Source organism: Tinamus guttatus, unplaced genomic scaffold (assembly GCF_059628265.1).
Source record: "Tinamus guttatus ecotype Peru unplaced genomic scaffold, ASM5962826v1 Tinamus_guttatus_pri_ptg000104l, whole genome shotgun sequence".
Lineage (NCBI taxonomy): Eukaryota > Metazoa > Chordata > Aves > Tinamiformes > Tinamidae > Tinamus > Tinamus guttatus.
In genome coordinates, this window is record NW_028288638.1 from 767273 (window position 1) to 793294 (window position 26022).

At 37.6% G+C, this 26022-nt stretch overlaps 1 protein-coding gene and 1 long non-coding RNA gene across 2 annotated transcripts in view; one reads left to right on the forward strand and one right to left on the reverse strand.

Moving 5' to 3' along the window:
• The window catches only part of LOC104565350 (contactin-associated protein-like 2), a 971843-nt gene that overhangs the window by 651246 nt on the left and 294575 nt on the right, over positions 1–26022 (reverse strand). The window contains exon 2 of the mRNA XM_088520855.1: positions 20141–20251. Within this exon, the coding sequence (XP_088376981.1) occupies positions 20141–20251 (111 nt within the window). The remainder of the gene's footprint in view (positions 1–20140; positions 20252–26022) is intronic.
• The window catches only part of LOC148595409 (uncharacterized), a 152313-nt gene that overhangs the window by 77754 nt on the left and 48537 nt on the right, over positions 1–26022 (forward strand). The gene's annotated exons all lie outside the window — the stretch shown is intronic.

The window sequence follows — 26022 nt, forward strand, 5'->3', positions numbered from 1 at the left end:
AAGAGGAGTCTAATATTGGAGAGAAATATGGAAGTTGCACAGAAGATGCATAAAACTATATCTGGAATCCTAACAATTTTTAAAACTTTAACCTTTTCATGATTTCCCCTCCCCCCACAAGTAAAGAAAATTGCTTAAAACAGCTGACAGATTTTTAACATCATTACAACAAGAACTTAGGTTCCCAGATTTGGATTTTTTAATTAGGGAAACCTAAATGACTCTCATGTTTTCACTGCATTTTCTTCTACAGGTTCCCTATGTGAAACTGAAAGTAATATGAAAAACTGCTTCTCTCTAGATATATAGTTCTAAGAACAAAGAATTCAAGATAACGTGGGTTCATTTTTGCAAGATGTCATGACCACCACAGTTTCTAATGTTCTTACTTAATTAAGCATGCATTTTAACTTCCTATTTGAAGCTGTACAAGTTGCACATTTACTGCATACTAGGGCAGTTGACATGATGACCTGGCTTTACCTTCTCATAACTCCCCATGATAAAATTTCAATAATATCAAAATTGAGGTACTCTTAAAGATTATTATTATTATTATCATTTAAACTATCAGGTACTACTGATCCTCCAGATCTGAGAGACACAGCAATGCTTTTGGAAACTCTCAGTCTGTTCTATTTTGATTAGAAATCCTTCTTGTAAAGTTTTGGCACTTTCACCATAATTTCACGGATGAAACAAGAAAGATTAATTTTCACTATAATAATCGATTCTTATTTTAGTCACTTGTTCTTCACACCTTACTTCAAAACACAAAATAAAACACCAGTATGGCCAGAGAAGTCTTGAAAAATATTGAGAAAACCAGAGTTTTCTCCGCTTTTTGAAATTAGCAAAAAAAAGTCTCAGTGTGATGAATGAAAGAAGGAACAGACCCTTACTTACAAATTACATCAGAAAAACAAGCAATGAAGAACTATACATAGAAGATTTAAGATTTGTGGTACTCCTAAATGAAGGGTTTACTTATCTCAGAAAACTCCCATAGCCTTTCATTAAGGAAGCCAAGAATGCGCCTTTTTAAAAGTTACATACAAATAACTAGGAACAGTCTTAGAGTGGAATTCTGCTTATTTGTATGGGAAAAACAAATCAATTTTTCAATGAGAAATAGCACTTTCTAGGTCACTGCAACTGCATAAAATCAATATTGTTTGATACTTTTCTATTTTCTAAGACATTGCTTGTCATGCCTCTACATAAAAGAGAATCCAAGGCAAAGAGGAAAACTTTGAAATCCTGCGATGATGCATTGACTGCACTTCAGAGACAATGCAGGCACTCATTTGCTTATAGTACTCTAGAAAGCTTAATATCAAAGACCCAAACTTCTGAGCTGCATTACTTATATTTACCTGCATTGCTTATGTATACCTGCATTGCTTATATTTAAGTAGGACTTTTGGAAGCATCAATGTCAGTGGTATTTTCCAATTTTGGTTTGTCTTTTCTTGTTTATCCATTTTATCTTTATAGATACTGCTGTATATAAAGGTAAAAAACCACATTTTTTTACACATTTAACTTAATACACAGCAAATAATATCTCAGCAGTGAGCGGCCCTGGTCACACTGAGAAAAGTAATATACATATCGAAGACTTGGATGATTAAACATCTAATATTTCATGCTGCTTGCAGCAAGATTTTTCTACCTCATGTTAGGCAGAGTATTCTTAACAAAGAGGCCAATCCTTACGTAAGACTACAGTGCTAATAGAAACAACCATTGCTCCATATTGGCACAGATAAATATCTAAGATTTCCTTACCATAAATAACATGCACTTCTATGTTCCTTGTATCCATCCACTCTCCTAAGTAAAATTGAATTTTTACTCCAATCCCTACCAGAAGGGTAGGCAACTTGTTCTGTATATTTGGAAAGCTCTTCTTTCCAGCAGGCGACAAGAGTGATGCCATTACAGACTGAGCCATGGACACAACTGACGGCCATCAAATTATGAACATCTTGCTCCAGAGAAACAAAGGTTGACACTGAGACAGGAGCAAATACTGAGAAAACAGTGGCATGATTTTAGTTACGCTCCATTTTTAAATTATTTATGTTTACAATGTAGAAGTTAAATATCAAGAAAAAGAAAGGACAGAAATGACAACTAGATTTCTTCCTCTCCAGAAGGAATCAGTGGATTCCTGTACTTATGGAATTTCCAGAATCTTCACAGAGATCCTGAAATCTCCAAAGAGATTTCAAAGATCATTATTGGAAGCACACCCAAAATTAGGCAACACTTTTTGGAACTTTCAAATTAGATCCAAATTTTGGCTTAACTCATCACAAGCTGCAACAATAACTTTCTGGATGATCAGGAGGAGCTGGGCTCAGGTATTTTATTGGAAACTTGGAGCTTTAAGGCTTACATCTCATGCGTTTTGTTTTGCAGTGGTAACAGAGAATGAGACAGATTCAATATTTATTCCCCAAATTAGTCTTCCATCAAAGCAACCGAATAGTGCAAGTCTAGAGAGAGGCCAGTAGCAGCATCAGCCTTGACTGAAGCAGCACACCAGCCTACCCTGGGTCCATTGATAGGCAAGTTTCTACTCATTTCTAGTGACACATATCTGTGATAAGATATACTTCCCATTTTCCTAAACTATACTTTTCATCTTCCATAGCTTGGGCTTCAGGGCAAGATTTGAGGAGAGAAAAAAAAAATAAGGATAAGCTCTTTGTTACTCTAGTAAATATTTTAGACATTGGTGAACTAATTTAAAAGACTTCCCATTCACCAAGAAAAGTAGGTAAAGTGGGAAAAAAGATTAAATTATATTCTTAAAATTGATTCATTTTAATTTAAAAAACTAAAAGTTAAGAGTGGAAATAACCCAAGGGATAACATTGGTTATTTGGATACAGTCCACATAGAACTTTTTTTAAAAGAACATTAAATCACTATATTATTTTTTGAAATCCCAACAGATCTTTCTTACAGTAAATGCAATTAAAATAAATCCCTTGGTACAGTGTCTGCTTCTTAATACCCTCTGTGTCCCAATATATCATAACTGGGCACAAGACCTGTGGAAGGAGTGATCACACCACCCTAAGGAACAGAAGGTCATATCTAACAATAAAAACATTGCAAAAGAGATCTCATAGTTGTCACTCACAGTTGTTGTACTCTAAACAGGGGAAAAAACGCTAAGCCTGAGGAGTCTCATACCCTGAATCTGCTGTTGGGGAACAAGCACTTAGCAGCTTTGGTTATTTTAATGAACACATCACTTTTAACTGTGCCTTTGCCATCTGTTCTGCTTTCTAATTACATATGCAAAGAGCAGCTCATTCACAACTACATCCTGATGGAATCCTAGGCAAAACTTAGAAGAGACTTAAATCCTCTGCACACCTCATCTGTATTCCAGGCATCAAGCAACTTCTTCTCCATGATGTGTTTGCTTGTTTTCCAGAGAGAAAGTTGAGGCAAGGCAATGGATCACTGCACCTTAGTGTGTAAACCGCTTGCATACAAAATAACCACAGTGGCGTATGAGGAGGAGAGTAGAGCCATGGCCCTTCCCTTACATCCCCTTTTCAAGCAGCAGAGCACAAATCTTTCATTGTGTGCGCAGGCACTGCAGCACTGGGGGCTAACACCTCCTGTCATACTCCTTGCAAGAACCAGCACGTCTACGCGGAATGGATAGCAGGCACTGCTATCCTGTGTCAGGCAGAGCAGCCACACGGAGCAATCCAGCTCCAATTAGTAGATTCTTTTCCAAGATTTTACTGAGGGTCAGATCATCAGTTTCATCCACTTTGATGGAACCGCATTTACAGCACCTTGGAACCACGATACAAAGCTCAGTATCATCTGCTCATTTTAGCCCACGTTGGGCTAAAACATATTTCTTGGGAAAATATATTTCTTTAGCTACAAATTCCTGATGGAGCCAAATGTCTTTTCAGTCACCTAAGCAGTCCTATGCCACTTAACATTGTCTACAAAGGGATTGAAAGCAAAAGCAAATTTCTGCAAGTTAAATCATGATATTCTGACCCATCTTGATTTTGTCCCCCACAAATGACTGTACATCTACCATGATTAAATGCCATAATTTGGTCTTAGACATCTTTGTGACAAGCAACAAAAGCAACACAAATCTGAGGCTCAAAGAATGGCATTTCTCCTGCTGAATTTTTGATATATATCGGTATTCCAGTAATGTACAGACAAAACTGCCCTTAAATGCTCACTGTTAACAATAACCGAGAACAACAACTACATTACTGCTTCATTACACTTGTTACCTATTCTATTACTCCAAGTGCCTGGGTCCCCAGTTCACCCAAACAACTTTTCTCATAGATATAACTTCTCACTTGCAATTCTCTGCTCATGTTCAACGCTCTAAAAGACTCTGAGCCCTGCAAACACAGAAGAAAACACTTTGGCCCAGCTCCTGATGCAGCAGTTTTCAAGTGCGGTTTCCTTAATGATTACCAATGAGGAATCAGCTTGGCCTGCACTATTAGAAACTGTAACTATATTCGGGGCCAGCCCCTGGATCCAAGTGATGTTCACTTTTCTTCTCTTTTTCACTTTATACTTTTCCATCAGTTTTGCTTTTTTCCTTCTTCTTTTCAAGTCTGCAAGACACAACTACTAAGAGCACATTCAGGCTGAAGATCTCTCCTCAACTTTCCTATTCAATTTAAACCAACTCGAAGTGTGTTGTCCATCTGCTCAGAATTTCAGACTTCAATCCCAGTCTTGTAAGTATTTCACAGAGCCTAGTTTCGACCCACATGATGATTTTTCCAAAATTCAGAACTGTTAACAAAGCGTCCTGAAACATTTTTCATGGCTACCTTAGTCCCTCTTTCTCAAGTGCTGAAGAATGCTAAAATAACAAGCACAAGTTTTTCCCAATTTCCCAGAGAAATTGTAACTGAAGCCAATATTCAGTGTTTTTGCTTTCTGAAACAAAACTGATAAGAGATATATGTAAGGGGAAGAGTCATCTTTTCTGAAAGTTTCAGAATGCTTTAAAAAAATAAATAATCAAATACTCTGCATCTTTTCTGTATACAAAATGGCTAGAAAATTAACAGCTAGAGGGAGCTCTGCTATTTCCTTATCTGTGCCATCATTGCACTACCACTGACACAGCCATGTAGATATGGTGCTGCAGAACTGAGTTGAGTTTTTATCCTACTTGCATAATTGATATTAATAGTTCCCTCGTATTTTTGACATCTGTAACTTGCTAGGAATATTATAAATAGTCTGGTATTTTCAGTATCAAATAAGTTATTGGTAGTGTTTAATTTGCTTTAGTATGTGTTCTTCCTACATCTGTTTTTCCTCCAACAAGCAGGAGCACAGTATTGTGAACTGTAAGAAATATTTGACTGAAATCAAATACTCAGCTGAGCTTCAGTGAATTTTCTACCTTTAGCAAAGCTCATAGAATAACCCTTTTGCCTATCTATCCTTTTTCCATTTGGAAAATGCAATATACTCTTTAATTATTCCCCGCTGTATCCATTTTGATGATTAGCATTCATATAATGGCTTGTACGTTGGTAGTAGCAAAATGTTTATTGATACTATATGTAAAGTCGCAACAAAATGGGTGGGACAATTTTGTTCTTTTTCTAAATTTACAAAATAACATGTTCAATTCAAGATAGACTACGCCATACCAGAATGTGACCTTTTAAGGCCTAAAGTCTAAGGGAAGCTTCTAAATAAACACTCACTCTTCCATTAGGAATTTACACTCCTTAGGGCCAAAACGTTGTACCTAGTACAAAATCATTATGGTAACATGGAAATGCACATGGGGAAAAAGCTCACCAAAAAAGTTAGGAGGCATAACATCATGAAAAGTAACAGCACATTTAAAGCATTACTTGGACAAAGACCTAAGTGAAAATTAAAGAGTTTTATATGCTTTAGTTTGCCTATCTATGACATACTCTAGCATATCTTTCTCCTCATATGGAGGACTGTGAAAATAAAAGGTATTTTGAGAATTAATGAATAAATGTTACTATAATACTTTCTCCTAATCAGCGACACACAGTTACCCAAAGCAACATGTCCTTACAGAAACTACATTCTTCTCTCCTGATTTTTGCTCTATACTGCAGTAAGCAAGTCTTCATAACAAACTTCTAGGCAACTTCTACCTGCTGTGCACACATGGATGCTATTACAGCTCAAGAGAGAAAATGCCTGGGGACATCTGTGCAACTGTATGACACTTTTTCTGTAACAGTCAGGCTCCCTCAATTCACTTCTACCAATCTATCACAAAAAGCTGGTCTTTATTCTCTACTTTCAGCTACAGTGATACCATCCATGTTGAAGACTGCAGCTGCAACAGCAGGAACATTCCTTATGGTATCAACTTCTAAAGCACAAACCTCTTGTGCAAAAATCCTTACAATATAAACTTCTAAAGCATAAACCTCTTGTGCAAAGAAAAACACTATTCCAGTAAAAAAAAAATAATCCTATAAATCCTATCATTGTTACACCATATAAAATGATCTTCAACAGGCAAAAAACACATGGCTTAAGATTGGAAAGTGTGACATACTAACTCAGTGTGCTAAGGTCAGGATATTGCTTTCAACTTACGTTTGCAGAAAAAAATGAGGAAGGAAAAAGATGTCAGGTCAACCTCAGATCCAAAGGAATTTTATGTCATATTTTTAGTCCTTGATTTGGCAATGCTAAGTCAGCTTCATAAAAGCTTCAAGAGGACGTGAGCAGGCCCTGAGTGACCAAGGAGGACATGAGGGATATGTTGGCCAAGCCACAGCAATGATGCCACAAAGCCGACAGCTCGAAGCCTTACGTTGCAAGAACAGAAAGACAGCTAAAGACTGCTCAAGGAGCAGTAGATTTCCTTTACCAAAGTTTGGGTATGAGACCAAAAATTTTGAGTATTGTGCTTGCAGCCCAAAATACTGAGTGGTGTCACCGATTTCAACAAGGCTATGCATGATGACATGAAAACATGCCAGCATATTGTGCTAGACTGGGACACAAGCTCTATGGTGTACAAAATCAAGTGCAGAATTTACAAGCTTGCTTACAAATCTTAAAGACAAGATGCTTTTATTATTCTTCTTCAAACTGTCAGAAAAATGCAGACAGAAAAAGATTTTGTATGCAATTCCTCAAGACTAATGGGATATGGAAAATAATTTGGACGTGATTCTTTGGGGAATGAGGTAACTACCCATCTTTATTTACAGACGACAAGTCCCCTGCTACACCTCTTGCAGCACAATGTGCGCTTGGGTCGCAGTCAACATCTTAGCAGCAGCACAATCCTCCTAACTCTGAATATCAAAACCCTCCAATGCAGGGTAACTGCAATCAGCTGCCATGGGTTTGCCTCAACCTTCAGAGTTTTTTGCCAAACAAACGAATGCATGTTCTAAGACATTGTCACACAGCATGGGAAGTGATCTAAAACACAGGGGCTTGCGCCATATTAACATCCCTGCGGCTATAGTCATAAGCTGAAGGATTACATCTAAGAACATGTTTTGTTGCACTCCATCATGCCAGCTCTGCAGTGACAAGTTTCTTCAACACTGAAGCTGTGCTTGTTTAAGTGGCAAGCCTCAGGAACCAAGCAACTGCATAACCTCCACATTCATTCAAGTATTCCAGAAACACAGCAGTGTTTATTATGCATTTTTAAGAAGATAATGAATTTCAATATAAATTTGCCGAACTCCTGACTGAGATTAAGTAGTAGATAATGGTGCCAATAAAAATGCTTGAATCTAAAGTTATCAGAGTCAAGACTTCTTTCCGTTTAGCAGAGTTTGGATCAAGTGGTGAAACAGGCACCATTTCTAACTACTACCTAAAACATTGCATAACCCAACTTGAACACCCCCACCCCCACCACAGCCACCAGGTTGTCAATGGCATAAATATTTTTTAAAAAAAACTTGTTGATATCTTCTTATTATGTGATCTCTCTTCCCTTTAGCTATGAGTATCTGCCTGGGGAATATGAGGAACAGTTGTGACATGGAGGGTCTAACTGCTGGTATTTTGGCAAACATACAGATTTACAGATGACAATAAATGCAAATAGCCCCTAGCAGATCTGTCTTCTCCTCCAGGGGAAGGACTCCTACCTTGGGAGCAAACTTTCCAGGAAACCCTGCTCCTGAGAGAAGGGGAGATGAGCTGGAGCTCTGTACCTGCAGCGCAAGGTGACACATCTTCGCACAGTCTTTTGGGATATTTGGACATTATTCTACTGTTAAACATCTTCTGGAAAGGTCCGGGGATTCTCAGAGACTGTGCTAAGCCACTAATGAACAGATTGTAAAGTGGCACAACAAAAATGTCATTTTCCCGGATAGCAGATAATTATTATAAAGTGCTAACGCGATCTTTGGGGGTTTCCCTTCAAATAAACAAAACAAACAGTGGTTTTCTTCCAAAGAAATGTTTAGATAGGAAACCAAACCTCATTGCACAGGTTCATCCTTCTGTTGAGTAAAGGAAAACAGAATGATCTAGTCTATGTTCTAGAAGCATATCCTATTCTTTCAAACAGGAATAGTTTAAAGCAGCAATATAATTCCTCTGAGAATAAAAAGCAGAAATACAATGTGGACATGGTACATTAGCTTAATAAAACACAAGGACTGCATTTATGAACTCTATGGCCTGCAGGTCCCTTTAGGAATAAAAACAAATAGACTGCTATTCTGTTTCTTTACATATTTTTCCTTCACTAGTAGCATCTTGACAACATTATCCAGAGGAGGGAACGTGCATCTTATTTCTTCAGTTTAAAGGAGACAAGGGTACCAGATGACAGCTAATTTATAAAGCTCTTCCTGATTTGTTAAAAGCAGTTTTCCAAATCATACCTACAGCCACTGTATGTCAGTACAACTCCATTAAAACAGATCTGCATTCATGGTCAGGGAGGAAACTACCTTATATTTTTCATGTACATTGTAAGGAAGAGGTTCTCCTTTAAATACTAAATCAAAAGCAGAATGGATCCATTGGTTGAGCTCTCCTACAAAATAAATGGAATTTAGGGTCCCAATTTGTTTCTACATGTTTGCAGATAACCTGTTGCCTCCTTTTCCTAACTTTTATACTACTTCTTTCATAATTTAAATTGTTTCTATCGTTAACTTTGCCACAATAGCTCAAGGTTTTTTGTTTTGCTTGTTTGTTTGTTTTTTCTTAACATCTTTACATTTTTGTAGGGCATAGGAAAGGGAAGCATGCTTCAGATACTGCTTGCCCAAATGCTGTTAATGCTCATTATTTGAATTCTGTAAATACATACGAAGATATTTTGATCAATATCAAAACTAACTCTGGGCATATTTTTTTTCAAATTAAGGTTTCCTAGACCCTACATGCTCACAGGAATTCAAGAATTGTCACTTAGACCATTACTGCTGAAAGTTATTACACTGCAGTTTCAATTATCACCTGTAATAGCAGTTCATGTTGAATTTCTAATATTAGTATCATCTTTTAAATAATGGTCTCAGCTCCTGGTGTTGGGACACTATTACACCACTTAAGCCCTTTCTCAATATGCCATACCACTAAATACCATCTTTGAAACAAACTATTGTTTAAAACACAAGAAAAGAGTTATTGGCCAGCAAAGTTGGCAAGCAGCAAAATACTAACAATGACCTTCGAGTAATATGAATAAATAATGCCTATATTTAATTGCAAGATTTTAAACTAAAACAGTCAATTTGTATTTATTAGAGATAATCTAATACATGATTAAATACATTTCTGTAATAGCACCTTGACAGAGAGCTGAAATCCCACAGTGCTGCTCATTATTCTGATCAGCAGCATCCTCCTCTTTATGCTGTAATCTCCAGACGTTTTTTAAAGTGCTCAGGGCAAATTTACAAGATAAAAGCTATGATTACAGCCTTTGAATCCCTTGCTTGCAAAGTACAGTAAGTTTTTGAAATCAGGAGTATTTCTATAGCTAAGGTTTTGTGTGAGTTGTATGAGTCACATCAGACTACACAGAAAATATATTCCTATAGTTACACAGCCAGCTAAAACGTATGTGCAACAATCTAAACACAAAGCAAGAAGAGCCATCAGTGAGTAACACACTAAAATGAGAATATGCTTTTTGATGGCCCATAGCACATATTTGTGACAAAGTACCTGGGCCTCAGAGCAGGCAGCTGTGGAGAAAACATTCCCAGGCTGAGGCTCATCTTAACTCCTTTAGTCAGTCTAGCAGAAACCTAAAAGCTGGAGCATTCACAGTGTTTTATTACCAATTCCAACAGAGTTCCTCATGTGTCTGCTTTGATCTCCAGCTATCATACTCCTTTGCAATGCTGTCTTCTTGAATCTGGCTCAAACACTGACCATAGGTCAACCTGTTGCCTGTCACCACCTTAGCTGAATTTCCCATTTTAAAGGTTTTCAACAGAAGACAAAGACCTAAATCATCATCACCATCTATTTAAGATCATCTAGAATTTTGCACATGAAGTGCAGAGCTTGCTTTTACCTTGAAATCAGAAGCTCATTAAAGTAACTTTTAGAGAATCCTCACCCTAATTAGGCTCGTAATTAATAGCTGTGATTGCTTCTCTTATCTCTCAATAGCTACTATTTTTAAAGTTCGGCATGCAATATTTTCTTCCCAATAACCAAACACTACTTTGGCATAACTTTGAAACTGGTTAATTGTAATAGCAATAAATAATAACAAAACTAGAAATCAACACATGCAAGCAACAGTTGTGTCTATACAACCAAAGCATGTTATGGGAATGCTGCATCCCAGCTGTTACAGCCAGTAGATTAAGTACTCCCAGACTAGGCTTTGCTGAAGATGCTTTCCTTGCCATAAGGTAATATACAACTTGTTAGTATTGAAGAAAATAAAACTGCACTACGAACACCAGATCATATCTGATGACTTTCTTAACTAAGGCAGAATTACTTAACTGCTAATAATGTGGGCAAAACCCAACAGGAATACTCAGTTTTACATTAGTAAGCACTAAAATGCAGTCATCTAAAATACAACTTTTGACTGTTTGAACAAATGTTGTCACCACAATCAGGAAATATATTCCCACCCTAACGGTGGTCAGAAAGTTTTGCGGTTCCAAAGAGACAAAAGCCCATTAGTGATATTCAGTTGTTCTTTGGTTAGGCCCGTTAACAAAGATGTCTAGTTCTGAAGAGTACAACCCAACCTGGACTATGCTAAGCAGAGAAAGAGAAGTAGGATGGGCCGTGAGAGAACAGGACTAACTGCCATTCGCATTTCTTCTGAAGACTGCTTGATCCTCAACTATTCTACAGCACAAGTCTCCATATACCAAAGAGCAAATTAAAAATAGCAGCTTTTTATGTACATATATAGATATATCTCTATCTGGGTGAGCATAACTTCACTATTGCTTCTTTGTTACACCAGCAGCTTCCCACTTTGAAGTGAGATAGTCATCTGTCATTCTGGACAAACCTGACTCAAGTCTTAGTGACACTGTAATAATCTACAGTGATAATGTAATAAAATCATTCTTTTTCTTACTTCATGGAAGCATTTTCCCTTCCTCAAAAAGCTCTGAATATGATCTGTACAATACTCCATTTTTCTCCTTCCTCCCATCCACTTATAACTGGATATATACAGGGCTGGCATGATGTTGAAGTTTTAAAGAGCAAGAGATCTCACTCAGTAAGAGTTGGTGCACTCTTTTTTTTCAGATATACATACAGAGACTTAGCTCTACTAAAGTGAGTCTTGCATACATGCGGAGAGAAGAAAAACAGTTTCATCCAGAAAAGTGAAGCAAAGCAAAGTGAAATCAACAGTAAGTGATTTCACCAAGTCAAACTTCTAGATCCAGAGAGATTTTGTGGTTTTTGTAAAAACTTGCATAAAAAATAATGAGTATTAATGTTCCCTTTCTTACTGTGTAGCTCAGATTCACTTGTGAATAATCTTAGTCTAATTGTGAAGACTGAAACATGAATAATAGCTGCACTCTCCCATTCTGCAGGGAATAGCCTCATTTTATCACATTATTTCTTTTCTCTCTTTCAGCATATTGCAGTACAGAGGTTATAATGGCAGCCAAATAGCTCCCATTTCTACCAGTATTTCTGCTTGTTTATGACTTATTTGGAAAACACAGTGCTCCAGCTGCACTACATGAGGCCATCTACGAGTTGTACTTCACCTCGCCTACATAAAGGAAGAGTCAATACCATGCGAGAGAGAGCAGGGAATATTCAGTCTCCACCTTGAGACATCTACCTAAAAGTAGTGGAGAGCATACTCACTTTCCCTCACTCACTACATCTTTGCTTCAAAGCCAGATGCAAGTCTCAAATCTGTCCTGGCCTGAAGTATCCACAGATCTAACCTTGTTTGGAATCTGTCTCCCTGTCCCTGCACATGCTGGACCTATCTCAACAGGTTGGGCAGTTTTCATACCTTCAGTTGTTCTTTATCAGGCATACACCCATTGATCCATGCAAGCAGAGTAATGCTGAGGCAACATGATGTTTTCCAATCTGTTTTAATTGTGGCCGGCATCTCCAGTGTGTAGACTAGCCTTCTTTGAAGTGTTGAGTTGAGGAGACAGCTAATAGAATCTGAAATGTGTCATGCATTTTAAAAAACACAGCTTGACCCCTTATATCACCTCTAAATTTTAATTATGCAACATATGCCAGCTGCCCCTTTATAAAGAGGGGCAAACTACACTGCCCGTTTTAATAACTGAAATCAGACACCAGAGAAAATACCTTCAGTCTTGACAAAGAATGACTATATTTTAGTGCCCAGTTTTAAAGAGCTGTTCTTGTTTTGTGAGAAAAACTGCCTTTATACAGGCCAAAAAATCCTTACCATTAAGAATATCCTACTACCACTAACACCTATTCATTATCTAATACTAACACCTTCATGAGCAAGTGATACCTCTATGAATGTTGACATGATGAAGGCTTCTAAAACACACACCCAATAAAAGCAACACAAGTTCAATAGCATTTAGAAAGAGCTGAGAACTTTTACACTTCTTATGTATATGACTCACACACATGTGAAATTTGAAGCATCTGACTGGAAACAGTAAGAGAGAAAGAGACTAGACATACCATATTGTTTCTAAAGTTCAAATATAAATGGTTCAGTTACCCAGTGTTGACATCTATTAGCTCCTGCTCCAGTGTTAATCAAAATGTGTCCTCGGAGTCCAGTGAGAGAGCTAATCAGCTTTAGCCTGCTCCCTGGTCTGCCTTTTCAAGACAGAGATTAAGCTAGTAAGAACACTGAAGTACGAATGCTTCAAAAGCCAACTCCGTTGGAGAATATGGGAAAGGCCACTCAGACGAACAGCTCTGGTGAACCCGCCTCACTGTCCCTGGCAGTCTGAGCCCCTGGGGCTTGACCTGTGCCTGTAGCTGTCCTAGAAAATGCTGCCTTTGCAGATGATTTCTCTGCAAGGGCTTCCTGCAAAACACAGACAGCCATCAACATGTTGCTTCCTCCCCACCTTCTAGATATACAATAAATAAGCCAGCTATGCAATCTGAACGCTTTAGTTGACAATTAATTATGACCTGAAAAAAAAAAAGGGTCATCATCTGATCATCTCCATCCGTTGGGTTATGGAACATGAACAACCCAAAAGTATTTTATTTTTGAGTCAGATAATCGAGCTTTGCCTTCTACAGGCTTCATTCATTTCTAGCCTCTTCCCCCCCTCATCCTCCCACCTTTGAAAATTCTTGCTTCTGCTATCTGCTGGCAGTCAGTCCTTCTTACTGCCCTACATCACATTGGAGAATAAAACAACCTGCAGGTTCAGAGGCACAAGCTGGCACAACCGTTTTTAATTTGTGTTTTTCAGGAGTTCCTTCTACCCAATATGCATATTTATGAAAAACTTTTCATTAGAGGCGGATTGCTGAAGCACAAAAAGCACATGCTAAGGTCAACAAAGTGACAATCATCACAGCTATTTTCAAATTAAAGAGATACAAGCTTTCATGGTGTATGGATGGCATAAAAACATGAAAAATAATAATAATAAACCCACACACCACATAAATGCGCCCCGTCACCTATTTTGAGGATGAGATAGGCAGAAGCTGTTACACAGTAGGATGTGAGGTAGGTGAAGTGTGCAAGAGAAATGAGCCCTACAATAACTGATGGCCATAAGGGGACAAACATCTTTCCTCCAGAACACCTCTTTCTAGTTTAGAAAAAAAGAAAGAACTCAAAAATGATGAGCTGAGTTGGAATTATTTAAAGAGAGGAAGAAAAATAAAACAAAACAAATAAACACACCAGAAAAACAACAGAACAAAAGTCAGTGTTATATGGAGATTTTAACAGGAATAATATCAGAAAATCATGCTGCTTAGGTGAAAGAGCTTTCATTTGCTCTCAGCAAAAGTTATCTTGCAACAAAATGAAACAAAACTTAAAGTACTTAAAGTTTCTCTTAAAGGTTCCTAAGGCACTTGAGTTTGTATGCGTGCAACACAACCACACGCCCAGTGCAAATATGTTTAAGGATTCATTAGTAAGGCAAGCACTAGAGCCTTTTTAACTCATGAACTTCTCACACTTACCACACTTAAATGGTAAAAATAAATAAATAAATAAATAAACAAACTATTTAAAAGATAACAGGGCTTAACCTGGTTTGGCTTCCAATCACCTAATTTCATCTGCTGTACATTATACAGCAACAACACAGTTTCAGCTAATAAATGTTGGCAGAGTTGTACAACATGTTTACCTAAGGCAAATGTAGAGAAAGGCAAATCAGTCTTGAAAAAGGAATCACATTTTAATTATTTACAAATTCTTAGCCATCAAGAGCTCTACTACAGACAAAGTCAAGGTGAACAGTACTGAGGGTTCTCATTGCTGTCATTGTTCTTACTCCACGTTATGCTTAAGTGCTTATTTCCTGAGAAAAGACAGTGCTCAGTAAGCTCGACAATGAGTTACAAAGCACTAACAACTCTACCCAAAATTTCCTCCAAGATGGCTGTTGTAGACATATCATTCCTTCCACATTCACTTTTCATTTTCCATTTTGGCAATATAATAAAGAATTGGAAAAATAATAAGATAGCTTATGGTCCTGTAAAAATTCAGTAGCCAGACTAAAAAGAGACAAGGCACTATGCCCTCAAATTCTTTCTAAGGTCATATTTTCACAATTTTTCTTTTAAATTGTTAGAGCAGTTAGTACAGAGCTGTTGCAGAAAGGATCTGACTTCCAAAATAAAAGAATCATATCCCATTACAACCTCTTGAGCCTTCCACACATAAGCTATAATTTCAAGTTCCACCGAGAAGAATCAACTGTTGCAAGCACCATCCATGCCAACACTTAAGATTGATATGTCTTTAAAAGAAGCATCAGGAATAATGCCAACAACAGGTCAAGGAGACACAGCCCTGAAATAGCGAAGTGAAAGCCTAGGGAACAGTTTTATAGTGGTGCTAAAAGGACAATTTTTTGCACATCAGCCATCCTACAGAACACCACCAACACTATATCCTCTCATCAGTTTGGTCAACAGCTTCAGATTCTTGCTAATACTGGAGTTGCCCAAGAGCCCTGAATGCCTGGGTGGAAGTATCATCATCTTTACTCTGCTGCTAAAAGATCGTCCACACATCCAAACATTCATCTTGACCTTCACACTCCCACTCTCTACCAGGATTATTTCTGAGGTTCCAAGACTCTGATCAGCCTCAAACAGCTTTCAGTTACATTACACAATTTTAGACTACTTCAAAATAATGAAGAATTCCTCCGCTAAATTGAAATGCTCTCAGATACATGATGGACAACATTAATTCTTGTACTAGTGAGAAGTGTAAGGTCTGACAGTTTGGGGGCCATTAAAAGGAAGACTGAAATGCATTATATCAAAGGTATGCTAAGAATCCTCCTCATGAAGCCATGCAGCCCATTGATCCCTCTGATGGCAGGTCATGAGACAGCAAGCCTTACAAACTTGACATTATGCAAAAGCATATGTTTGATATGTAGCATATGATAGATTTTTAGAAAGCTCTGGAAACAGCTAACCAAACGTTCTCTTTTCTTTTAATGACACTAGTTAGTAAGGCGGTAACAGTATGGACTAGTTTAACAGGAGACAAAATGGAAGGAACTCTGAAACCTCTTGCAAGTTAGACTGCCAAAAAGATTTGAATTGAAACATGTTGTGGTGGAACATTTTAAGTGACATAAATTTAGTACGAGTGACTTATAAGACAATAAACTTCTTAGTTAAAATATACTTATATTTGATTGAATGTCCTTCATATAACACCAAGCACATAATTAAAACAGTTTATCTCTGCACAAAGCTAGTGAAGTTGCACTTAAAAACTCCCAAGCAGTACATAGTGCTTAACATATTACAAAGGAAAAATAGTTCCGGTATTCAAATCAAATATTTTATGGCAGATGTAAAGTTGCTAGTTTTACAGGTAAAAATCTAGTGAAAAATACAAACTTCATGTAGAGGCACAATCATAATTTTAAAAAGCGGATTTTTTTTATTACGGTAAGTTCTTAGTTTAACGCAGAAAAAGTATTTTTATGGTATTTGAAAAGCCCTGCTTCAAAATAGAAACCAGGAGGTCACCTGTAAGAATTTCCTTTTGCTATTTAATTATCATCACTGCAAAATAATTGCAAAATGAATTCTAGCATAGTCTGGCAAGACCTGCAAGTAACCACTGAGTTATTTATTTCTCTAATTCTTTCCTCTAATCCATTCAAAAAAGCTCAAGTTATGTCTCCATGCTTCCTCTAAAGAGAAATCAAGTCTCAGAACAGAAAGGGAAACACAGGGGAAACATAAAAACGAAGTAAGAGGATCATGGGTAGAACATTTTCCTAAGCAAGTTAGCCATGGTCAATCTAATCTGCTTTTCTTTTAAGAAAGTGTATGTCCTAAACCATAAAGTGTGAAACATTACACAACTCTATCATTTATGTAAGAAATCATCCTGGTGGCTCCAGTGTGGATCATATGATACTGTGGCACTAGAGTAAGTAAAATTAGGTAAGGCACACGGAGAAAACTTTTGAAAAATGTGTCAGATTTCATAGGCATTGAGATAAGGATGACAACAATCTAAGTAGCTGCTATTTAAGCAGAGAGATGCATGAATGCTACATTTCAAATGACCTTTTAATAGACGAAATTAGGCAACAGCTTGATTAATGACAGCACTGTAGACCCATACTGCTCAGGAACATAACTGAAAGATAACTGCACTGAAGAGATTAGAAGGGTAAGAAAGGGGAGGGCAAATATAATTGTAGGGAAAAATTAAATCCCAGATGTCTGATTTGCCTTTTATTTACAACAGCACAACAAATCTAGTCAACTATAATGGAGAAATGCTCATGGCGAAGTCATTACCAGGTTGGTGAGCAGAATCCTGGTATGAAGTTGTATTGTAGTCCAATTGCAGCTTTTGTATGTTACAAGAGGGTATAGAAAGTAAATGAACATGAAGACAAATTCAACCTTAAATGATGCATAGTGTCTTAGGAATGGAATGTTGCTTTATAAATAGTATAAATAGCTTATTTTACTTGGACTATAAATACTTCGAAAAATGTAAATTAAGGAGCCAAAAGGCCCATCAAAATCCATGTGCAGATATGTTGCAACTTGACCAAAATGCATATAGCAAAATAAGGACAAACACAGAAGAGTTTCCATTAAGCTGCAGCCTTACCTCCCAGGAGACAAGCTATTGCCAATGCTAGGGACAGGCCATGGCCATTATGAAGCCACAAGACTGAGCCTTGGTGGTCACATTTTTTTCTGATTTTTCTCTGAACCAGGTAACTCAGCCTAATTTCTGAGCTTTATCTTGGCTTTAAATGATTGCATGGTCTAATTCCTAATGATATTCCAAATTTCGAGTAGCTCAACTAAAGACAGTAAAACCAAGTAGCTACATAAGTAGAACATAGTGGTACAGGAAAACTGATATACAGAGTTGCAGAACAGGAGACAAAGATCAATGACAGGGCTGGAGGGCATGAAGGCTTTTGTGGCCCAACTAGCCTCCTACAGATCCATACCCTTCCCATGGGTGCACAGCACCATTTCAGCTCCCAAAGACAGCCCCAGATGCTACTGGAGTCCTGCCATGGGCCTTCCTGCACAAAGTCCTGTCCCCCTGTTCTTCCTGAGTGGTTGGCTGGGCTTCCTTATGTGACCTCAGCCCTGAGTGGTCCCCTCACATTTGGTGACCTGCAGATAACTGACCAAATGTCGGTGCCACCAGTATTGCCCATGCAGCCTGGTCACAGCAAGTCACCATGACCAACCTTCCTGGAAAAAGCAAGGCGGGTGTTGAAAAAAGGCATAAAAAAGACACCATGCAACCCCCCAAAACTGAAAACCCCACACAACTCCAACCAAGTCACCCCATCAGAGGGAAAGACTGCCTTCACCATCAAGATGGTCTACATCCTCCTCCCAGTAAGCAGCCTGGTGCACCGGCAATCCACCATAGCCCCCCGCAAACCCAAATGTAGCCATGGGCTCAGTTGCTGCAAAGCGGGGCATAACACCCAGGGAAAGGCATAGACTTAAGGGAGCGTGTGTAAAAGCATGGTTGTACTATTGAGACTTCACAAAAATAGTATTTTTGTAATGATTGGTTCTAGGTGAATAACCATTCTGTAATTATACTGTTAAAATTTCCACTAGGCTAACAGTAAAGTCGCTGCTTGCTTATAAGGTGACTTTCTTCATCTCAAATTCCACATGCTGTATATATATATAAAAAAAAAAAAAAAGGAGAACCTGGGCAACCCAGGCTACAATTTGGATGAAACAAATTCCACTTTTAACTTTAAGAGCATTTCACTAGCTGAAGGTATTTCAGATTTTGTATGCAAACCCCCGAAGAAAAGAGATTGCCTACTTTGTTTCAATAGTTTTTATTTTCTGCAGAGACAGAAAATGGCATCTAGGTAGAAACAACATAATTCGTGCAAGAGCTGGCAAACTAGAGTCGCTACTCTAGCAGTGCAACTGAGCCAACCATCTACAATACTGGTGTTTTGGCACTATTATAGATCTTCGGGACTTGTAAGACTTGGTCTCACTTTCTCTCTGAACTCAGAAGAATCCTTAATTCTAGCTGCAGTGTCAGCTCATTATATTTATGATGCGCATTCTGGGGAAACAATGATTCACAAGCTAGTTATCCAAGAAACTTAGTTAAATCTTAGTAAGATTTTTAGACTGCAATTACATAGAGGAAAGTAAACAGTATTCTGAATACTAATTTTCTGTTCCTCTAAACCTTCATGTGTAAATGTGTCATATTCCTATGAAATTAGAGTTCTATACCATTTTGGTATATACACAGGCACCTAGAAATAGCAAGGCAAGCTATGAATATTCCTATGGGTGAAGTTTTAGACTTGCATTCAAGACCTTGGAATAAATTTGCATAGCTCTAAGGATATAATTAGACCAGATGGAGCATCATACTTATGCACCTACACCTCTAGTTACCATGTGTCAAGTTAGCTTGGTTATTTCTGTACAATATGGCATTGCTTTACAGAAAAAAAATAAATGCAAAGGGTAAGTTTCCTATGGTGCTAGAAATGCTGGATGATAGCAGTTATTAATAAGGTGGGGAACAAGTTATATCAACAAAGCACATGAAGGCTGTTTCATTTTGCTCCAACGAGCATGACTTCGCGAGTGTTCCTTTGCCCTAGGAAAACAGGTATGCCATTTTAACTGAAGTAGTCAGTCAAGCAATCATCTGGTAGGACTCCATTAATAGCAGAAACTTGGCCTGTGCTACTACATGTTTAGCAGTGTGATTCTTAGTAGCGCAACAGCACACAATTACTGCCATATTCTGAAGAAATGCATTTTATTTTAAAAATGATCTGTCAGAAACTTCCTTAAAAACAAACATTAGCACTGGAATTTTACATCAAAAGCACTTTCATCTTAAAAATATTGCCCAACATATGCTCTTATATTCAAAGCAAAAACAGAAGAGAGAGCTAGCCCTTACCTCCCCTTTTGTTTAACTTGGCATATCCTGGCACGTAGCTACTCGTCTTGGACGATGAACTGCTGAAGGAAGAGTGGGGCAGCGCTGAGACCAGAGGCTCGTCGCATTTTTCTGAAACAGAAGAAAACAGATTTGCTCTATGTTGTCATTCTGCCGGATGCTCTAAGGAGCAATGCAGCCTTTCTTTTTATTTTGGGCAATACTACAGGCTTCTTTCTGTACATGTGGGAGGCATTTGGATACAAACAAGCAGTAGGAAAACACTACAGCTCACTACATGTTACACAGGGAAAAACAAAGCACAGGGAAACTAAGGATTTTTTCCAAAGAGTTCAGTAAAGTTCACTAATAGTAATGCATAACCATGGACCACCACTCATTATGGATAGCACAGAAAAGTTATTGTTACTGTGAGAGCTTCAAAAAGGGCACACAAGATAAAACTTTCATTTCTGTGATGAAACTGCTGATAATCTGATATTTTGGCAGAAAAAAAAAGAGGAATTAACATACATGAATTGGTGACTATGAATTATCACATATTACAGATTAACTGAGAAAATAAGTTAAGGAAATAATCTTTTAATCTTTTTCTAGTATAATCTCTATAATCCATTTTGAGCACTTCACTTCCATTTTACTTGGTATAAAAAAGATTAACTCAGTATTAACATTCAAGATGAATATGAGGGGATAGAGGAAGGGTGTCAGAATCTTTGCCTTGCACATAAAGAAAAGTTTGAAAGAAATTTCTTTAATTATGCAAGTTCAAATGAAAGAGCTGGAAATTTTCAGACACTCAGAGCAGTTAGTGCGTTGCCCTTGGCTCCACTTTGTTCCTCATTTACCCCAATGGAAGTGGGAGACACATAAGTTAAAAAATCAGCCATTTACATCTTCTGGACAGCCTCACCACAAATGAAAGAAGCAACCTATGCCAATTAGATTGACATATATGTTATAAAAAATAATAATAAAGTAAAATCCATGCCGCTAACTCTGCTTTAAGTGGAAACACCCTCAGTGTAGGCACCTGGAAAGCAGCAGGCCTAAAGCTGCGCCACAGGAGCTGACTTGGATACAACCCGCGTCCAACCACAACAGAGTCCAGGCCTGGATCGTGTGTGAGGAAGCCATGAATCTTATCCTCAGAAGAGGAATTTTGTCAAGATTTTGACTCAGGAAGATATCATCAAGCATTAGTGCCCACACCACAAGAGAGGAGCCTCGATAACCACCTCCCCACCATACCGTGCAGCTGCCCATCCTCAGTGGCACCTGTCCTTGGAGGGACACCACTGCCCGTGGCCCCTTGTCCCACCAAACGCCTCCCACAGTGACAGCCCTGCTTTCTTAGGTACTGGCCAGCAGACCAAGTTACCCAAGCATAGCCCAGACATGTGCTTTTGGTACTCCATAGAAACTGAAGGTTGGGTTTGGTTTGTTTGCATGTATTTGTTTTGAGTATTGTTGGCTACCTGGCTGACTTAGCCAGCTAACACTAAAAATGAAGTCATTTGTCCTTAATTCTCCTGACTAGGTTAAAAACAGATGAAAACATTTTTAAAACAGGGGAACACTTAGAAGCACTCTAAGTACTCAGAGCAAAGCTTCTTGATAGAATTTGCCTATGCTTGTCTAACACAATAGTCACTTCCAAGAAAAAACATGTCCTCAGTAATACTGAAAAGCTTAAGCTGAAAAATCTTTTTCGTTTGCTGTTTTACTTTTTCCTCCAAACACTTCCACATGAACTCTGGTAAAATAGGTTTTTAAGAAAAAAGAAATTAAGGAGCTAGTTTCATTAGAAAATATAGCCATATGAAAGAAAAAAAAAATACATATATACATATGTACATGTACATAATACATATTATACTTGTATAATAACACAGCAACATATTTAATGCATGCTCATATTTGCATGTATACATCTATATGCATACACACAAACCTTAAAATACACATGCACATAGAGGGTAAGTGTGAAGAAAGAGTTGTCAGGATCCTACATTCCCCCTTAGGAGTCAGTAAGTCTGCTTTACCCAACACAGGGCCTATTCCTCTTCACACAGGGGTAGCGATGCTCTAGTAACCCATCTGAACACACTTCCAAAAGCTTTTTGTTATATATCATCTGAGCCTGCTTTCCTTGCATTTCCAAATATGTTAGAATAAAATTATATTCAAGATAGATTTCCAGTTTTTAAACCAAATCCTTAAGTTTATGATTGTTTTCTCCTACACAATCCCACATTTTCTGGATGACCACAGTACTTCTTTCACTCCCTTCCCCCTACCTTTTTTTTTTTTTTTTTTTTTTTTTAAGATTGGAAAAAGAAAATCTTGCATCTTTGCAGAAAAATATCAGGAATAGGCAGGTCTAAGTGGCACAAGTTCACTACTGTTGCAATTTGATAGATCATTGAGCATAATGGGATGTTGCTGGGATATTTTAACAATGCTTGTAAAGCAAAAAAACTATCCTAATAAAACAGAAAAGCTCAAAAAAGGGATCAAGTACCAGTCTAATTTCATACTGTGATCTGTAGGAGAAAAAATAATGGTGGATTTTAGACAATGTGTTTGGAAATAACCCACAACTGAAAAAGAGCATCTCCAAATAGTAAAAATTCATAACTTCTTTCACAGACTGCAGTAGCTATTGAGGAAGTCTTTATCTTCTCCTCCTACTTTGACATAGTATTTATTGCTACTTGTGATGAATCCAAATGAAAACAAGTATGTAAAAACTTGTTTAGAAACAGAACTAGTTTCTAAAACATCATTGCTTCTACTCCATGGCCTATCACTTGCTTCCAGTCATCCATCCTCTTGGTTGCAAAGGAATATGCCGGGCAAATTCAATACAGTCAAAACTAAAATAAATAACTGCCTGTAGGGATTATCATTCTAACTGCTGGTGTGTTCACAATTTTAGAACCCTTTACAAACATGTTAAATCTGATGTGTAGGTGTTTTATGAGAACTGTAATTGGGCCTTCACTTTTCCAGCTTTCTTGAAAGGGCCAATAACTGGGAAAAAGGAAAGTATCCATTTTAAGTTTTCCCTCATTGTTATTCAGGGTCACACTCATTTTTTATGCCTGCCACAGGAGGCCAACTAGTATTTCACTTTCTTGCATTTATGCCAACTTTCATACATGTTTAAGCCTAAATGTGAGAGCAGATTTTTATTTTACTAAAAACCCCACAATAATAGAATTAAGAAAAGATTATATTTAAAATAAATAGACATATTTTAAAAAGTATTAAATGTCATCAGTAACTCATGGCTGCAGGCTAAACAGAAAAAAAAATAATAAAGGGCCGCTAGTACTTCTAACCCCACGTAGAAGTTCTGCTAAATGTATTGAACTACTTAAACTTTTTTCATAACATGAAATGCTCTTATAGTACAGATATAAAAGAAAATAAAAATAATAATAAAAAAGAGTCCTTGGGAACCTTTGGTTCTTTCAGCGGATTTAGCTATTTCCTGCAGAATTCATTTTTTTACTTACTAAAGCCAGAATCATATATACCTTCTTGTTACTGAAATATAATGGCTTTCCCTATATAAGTCAGTGTACAGTGCGCTGTTAATCAATTACAGGGCACACTTTCCCACCAACATCGCGGCACTGAAGAAATAAACTCTCCTCCGTATCATTTATCTCAGTGATGCATTAACACCCAAGCCAACTTACGTCCATTTAAATGCAAACTTTCCAATTCAAAGCCACACTTCTACACCACTCACTTTTGTTCAGATAGAAAAAGCCGATAACAACATAGTAGGTATGACGACATTTGCTACTCTGGCTTCCCTAGCAAGACGGTAATTGTAATTCATTTTCATCAGCAGCAAGCAGGTATTAAAAGTTTGCTTGAGATCTAAATGACTGGACAGATTAAACAGAAGAAAGTCTACTAAATACAAGTGCAAAACCTCTAAAAGTCATTAGCCTCAAATTTCCTAGAACTAGATATCAGGGAAGAATCCCCTTATCTTATTCATATTCTTTCTTAGGCATCTACTCTTGGAAACAGGACACCAGCTTTGATGGACCTTCAGTCCTGAGCATAGCCTTTGGCGCATTCTGATGTTCACACTCCACAAAAAACAGGCTCTAACCACAGCACAAAGCAGAATATGTAGACACTGCTCAAAAACTAAAGCTTAAACACAACTAAAACTTAATCCTCACTATACCATGTCAGTGACACGATGTCAGTGACCTTTTGGAAAAAAGCAGAGTAAAAATTCAGAGCCTCACTTTACAAAAGTCTATTCAAATGCTGAGCAATCTGGTCAATAAATGGGCCACCTGTGAAGCTTATCAAAGTAGTCTGTTTGAATAAATGAAAGAAGTTCTAGTTTATCCATACCTCATTGACACTTATATGGTAGCCACAGGTTAGAAGATAAGAAAAGCTGCACACGTGCAAGTTTTAACAAACAGGAACAATGCATATTTACAGTGACAGGTGTTTGCCGTGAACAAGGTGATATGTGAAGAACTCTCAGAAGTGTTTTGCAAAGATCCTGCCAACAAAGCAACAAACAAACAAGCAACTTATAGGAGTGCCTCTGGAGAACAAAAGCACTACTACTGCTATGGCCCACCACATAATGAGGAATGGTTCTTTGGAGAAAGAAAAATTGGATTCACCCCTCCCTTCAGGTAAGGTTCCCTTTCAACTTATAATTCATTATCATGCTGTTGCTCTGGAATGCCAGTTTAAAGACTTAAAGATAATGCCAATAATGACTCAGGGGCAGGAAGGAGAGACAATAAACAACAATAAACACCCACACATCACCTCTGTATCCTAGGGATGAAGTTAATCCGGAATGCTAGTCAAATTACATGCAAAAAGGACAAGTGAATAATATAACAAGGTGTTTGGGTCAGAAAGAGCCACAGTTCATTTCCTGTAGACTACAAAAGAGATGAGGTTAAAATGGGTTCATTTCTAGTAGACTATGAAAGAGATGTAGTGTTAAAATATACTGTTGACTGTTTTACATGACAAAGTTTTCACTTAGCAAGCACAACATACCACTAGCACCACCAATTTATTAATTATACAAAAACCCTGCTTAATGCAAGAAATGTTTAAAGTAACTTTTAATAACCTTACTTGTAATGCAAGAAGACATTTTAAAAAAGATAAATCATAATGCAAATATTGGGGAGCAAGGGAGAAAAGCAGGTCATGCAGCTTTAACTTATACTGTGTGCTAAATGATAGTTCCCCTAAACATCTTTTTCTTACATTTTGAGCATGTAGAGTAATTTCTCTGCAGTGTGCTCAGAGAACAGAATAGGCCACCAAGCATTTGCGAAAAGCAGTCATTAGACTGCAAAGTCACTCTGAAATATGGATAAATGCATATGGGTATCCACATATCACCAGTGAGAACCAGTAGGAATATTAATATGGATGATTTGGATTGCTGTGTATCAGTATACTGAGACAATCTTACATCTCATATTGCATAGATTTTATAATCTAGAATTAATCCACCATGTTTAATTCCCATACTGAGTTGGGGTATGTCCACCCGAAAAGAGTGGTTTCCTAGCATTTTTTATGGGCTGTTCCAAGTGCACTTTTAAAGCAATGTAACCATGATGCTACAAAACAGATCAGGGTCAATGACCATTGCTGCTCTGCACACGTGTGCACAATTTACCAGTTACCATTCCTCGCTGTGTGTTAGGAAGTCAACATACGTCTTTCATAAGCCTCATTTGGCTTTTTAGTTGCTATTTCTACAGACATCCATTGTTTGTATCAATTATTTCTCACCACGCTCTTGTGAATATAGTGCACCTCCCTATGGCAGAAATCTTGAGCTTTCCTGACGTGAT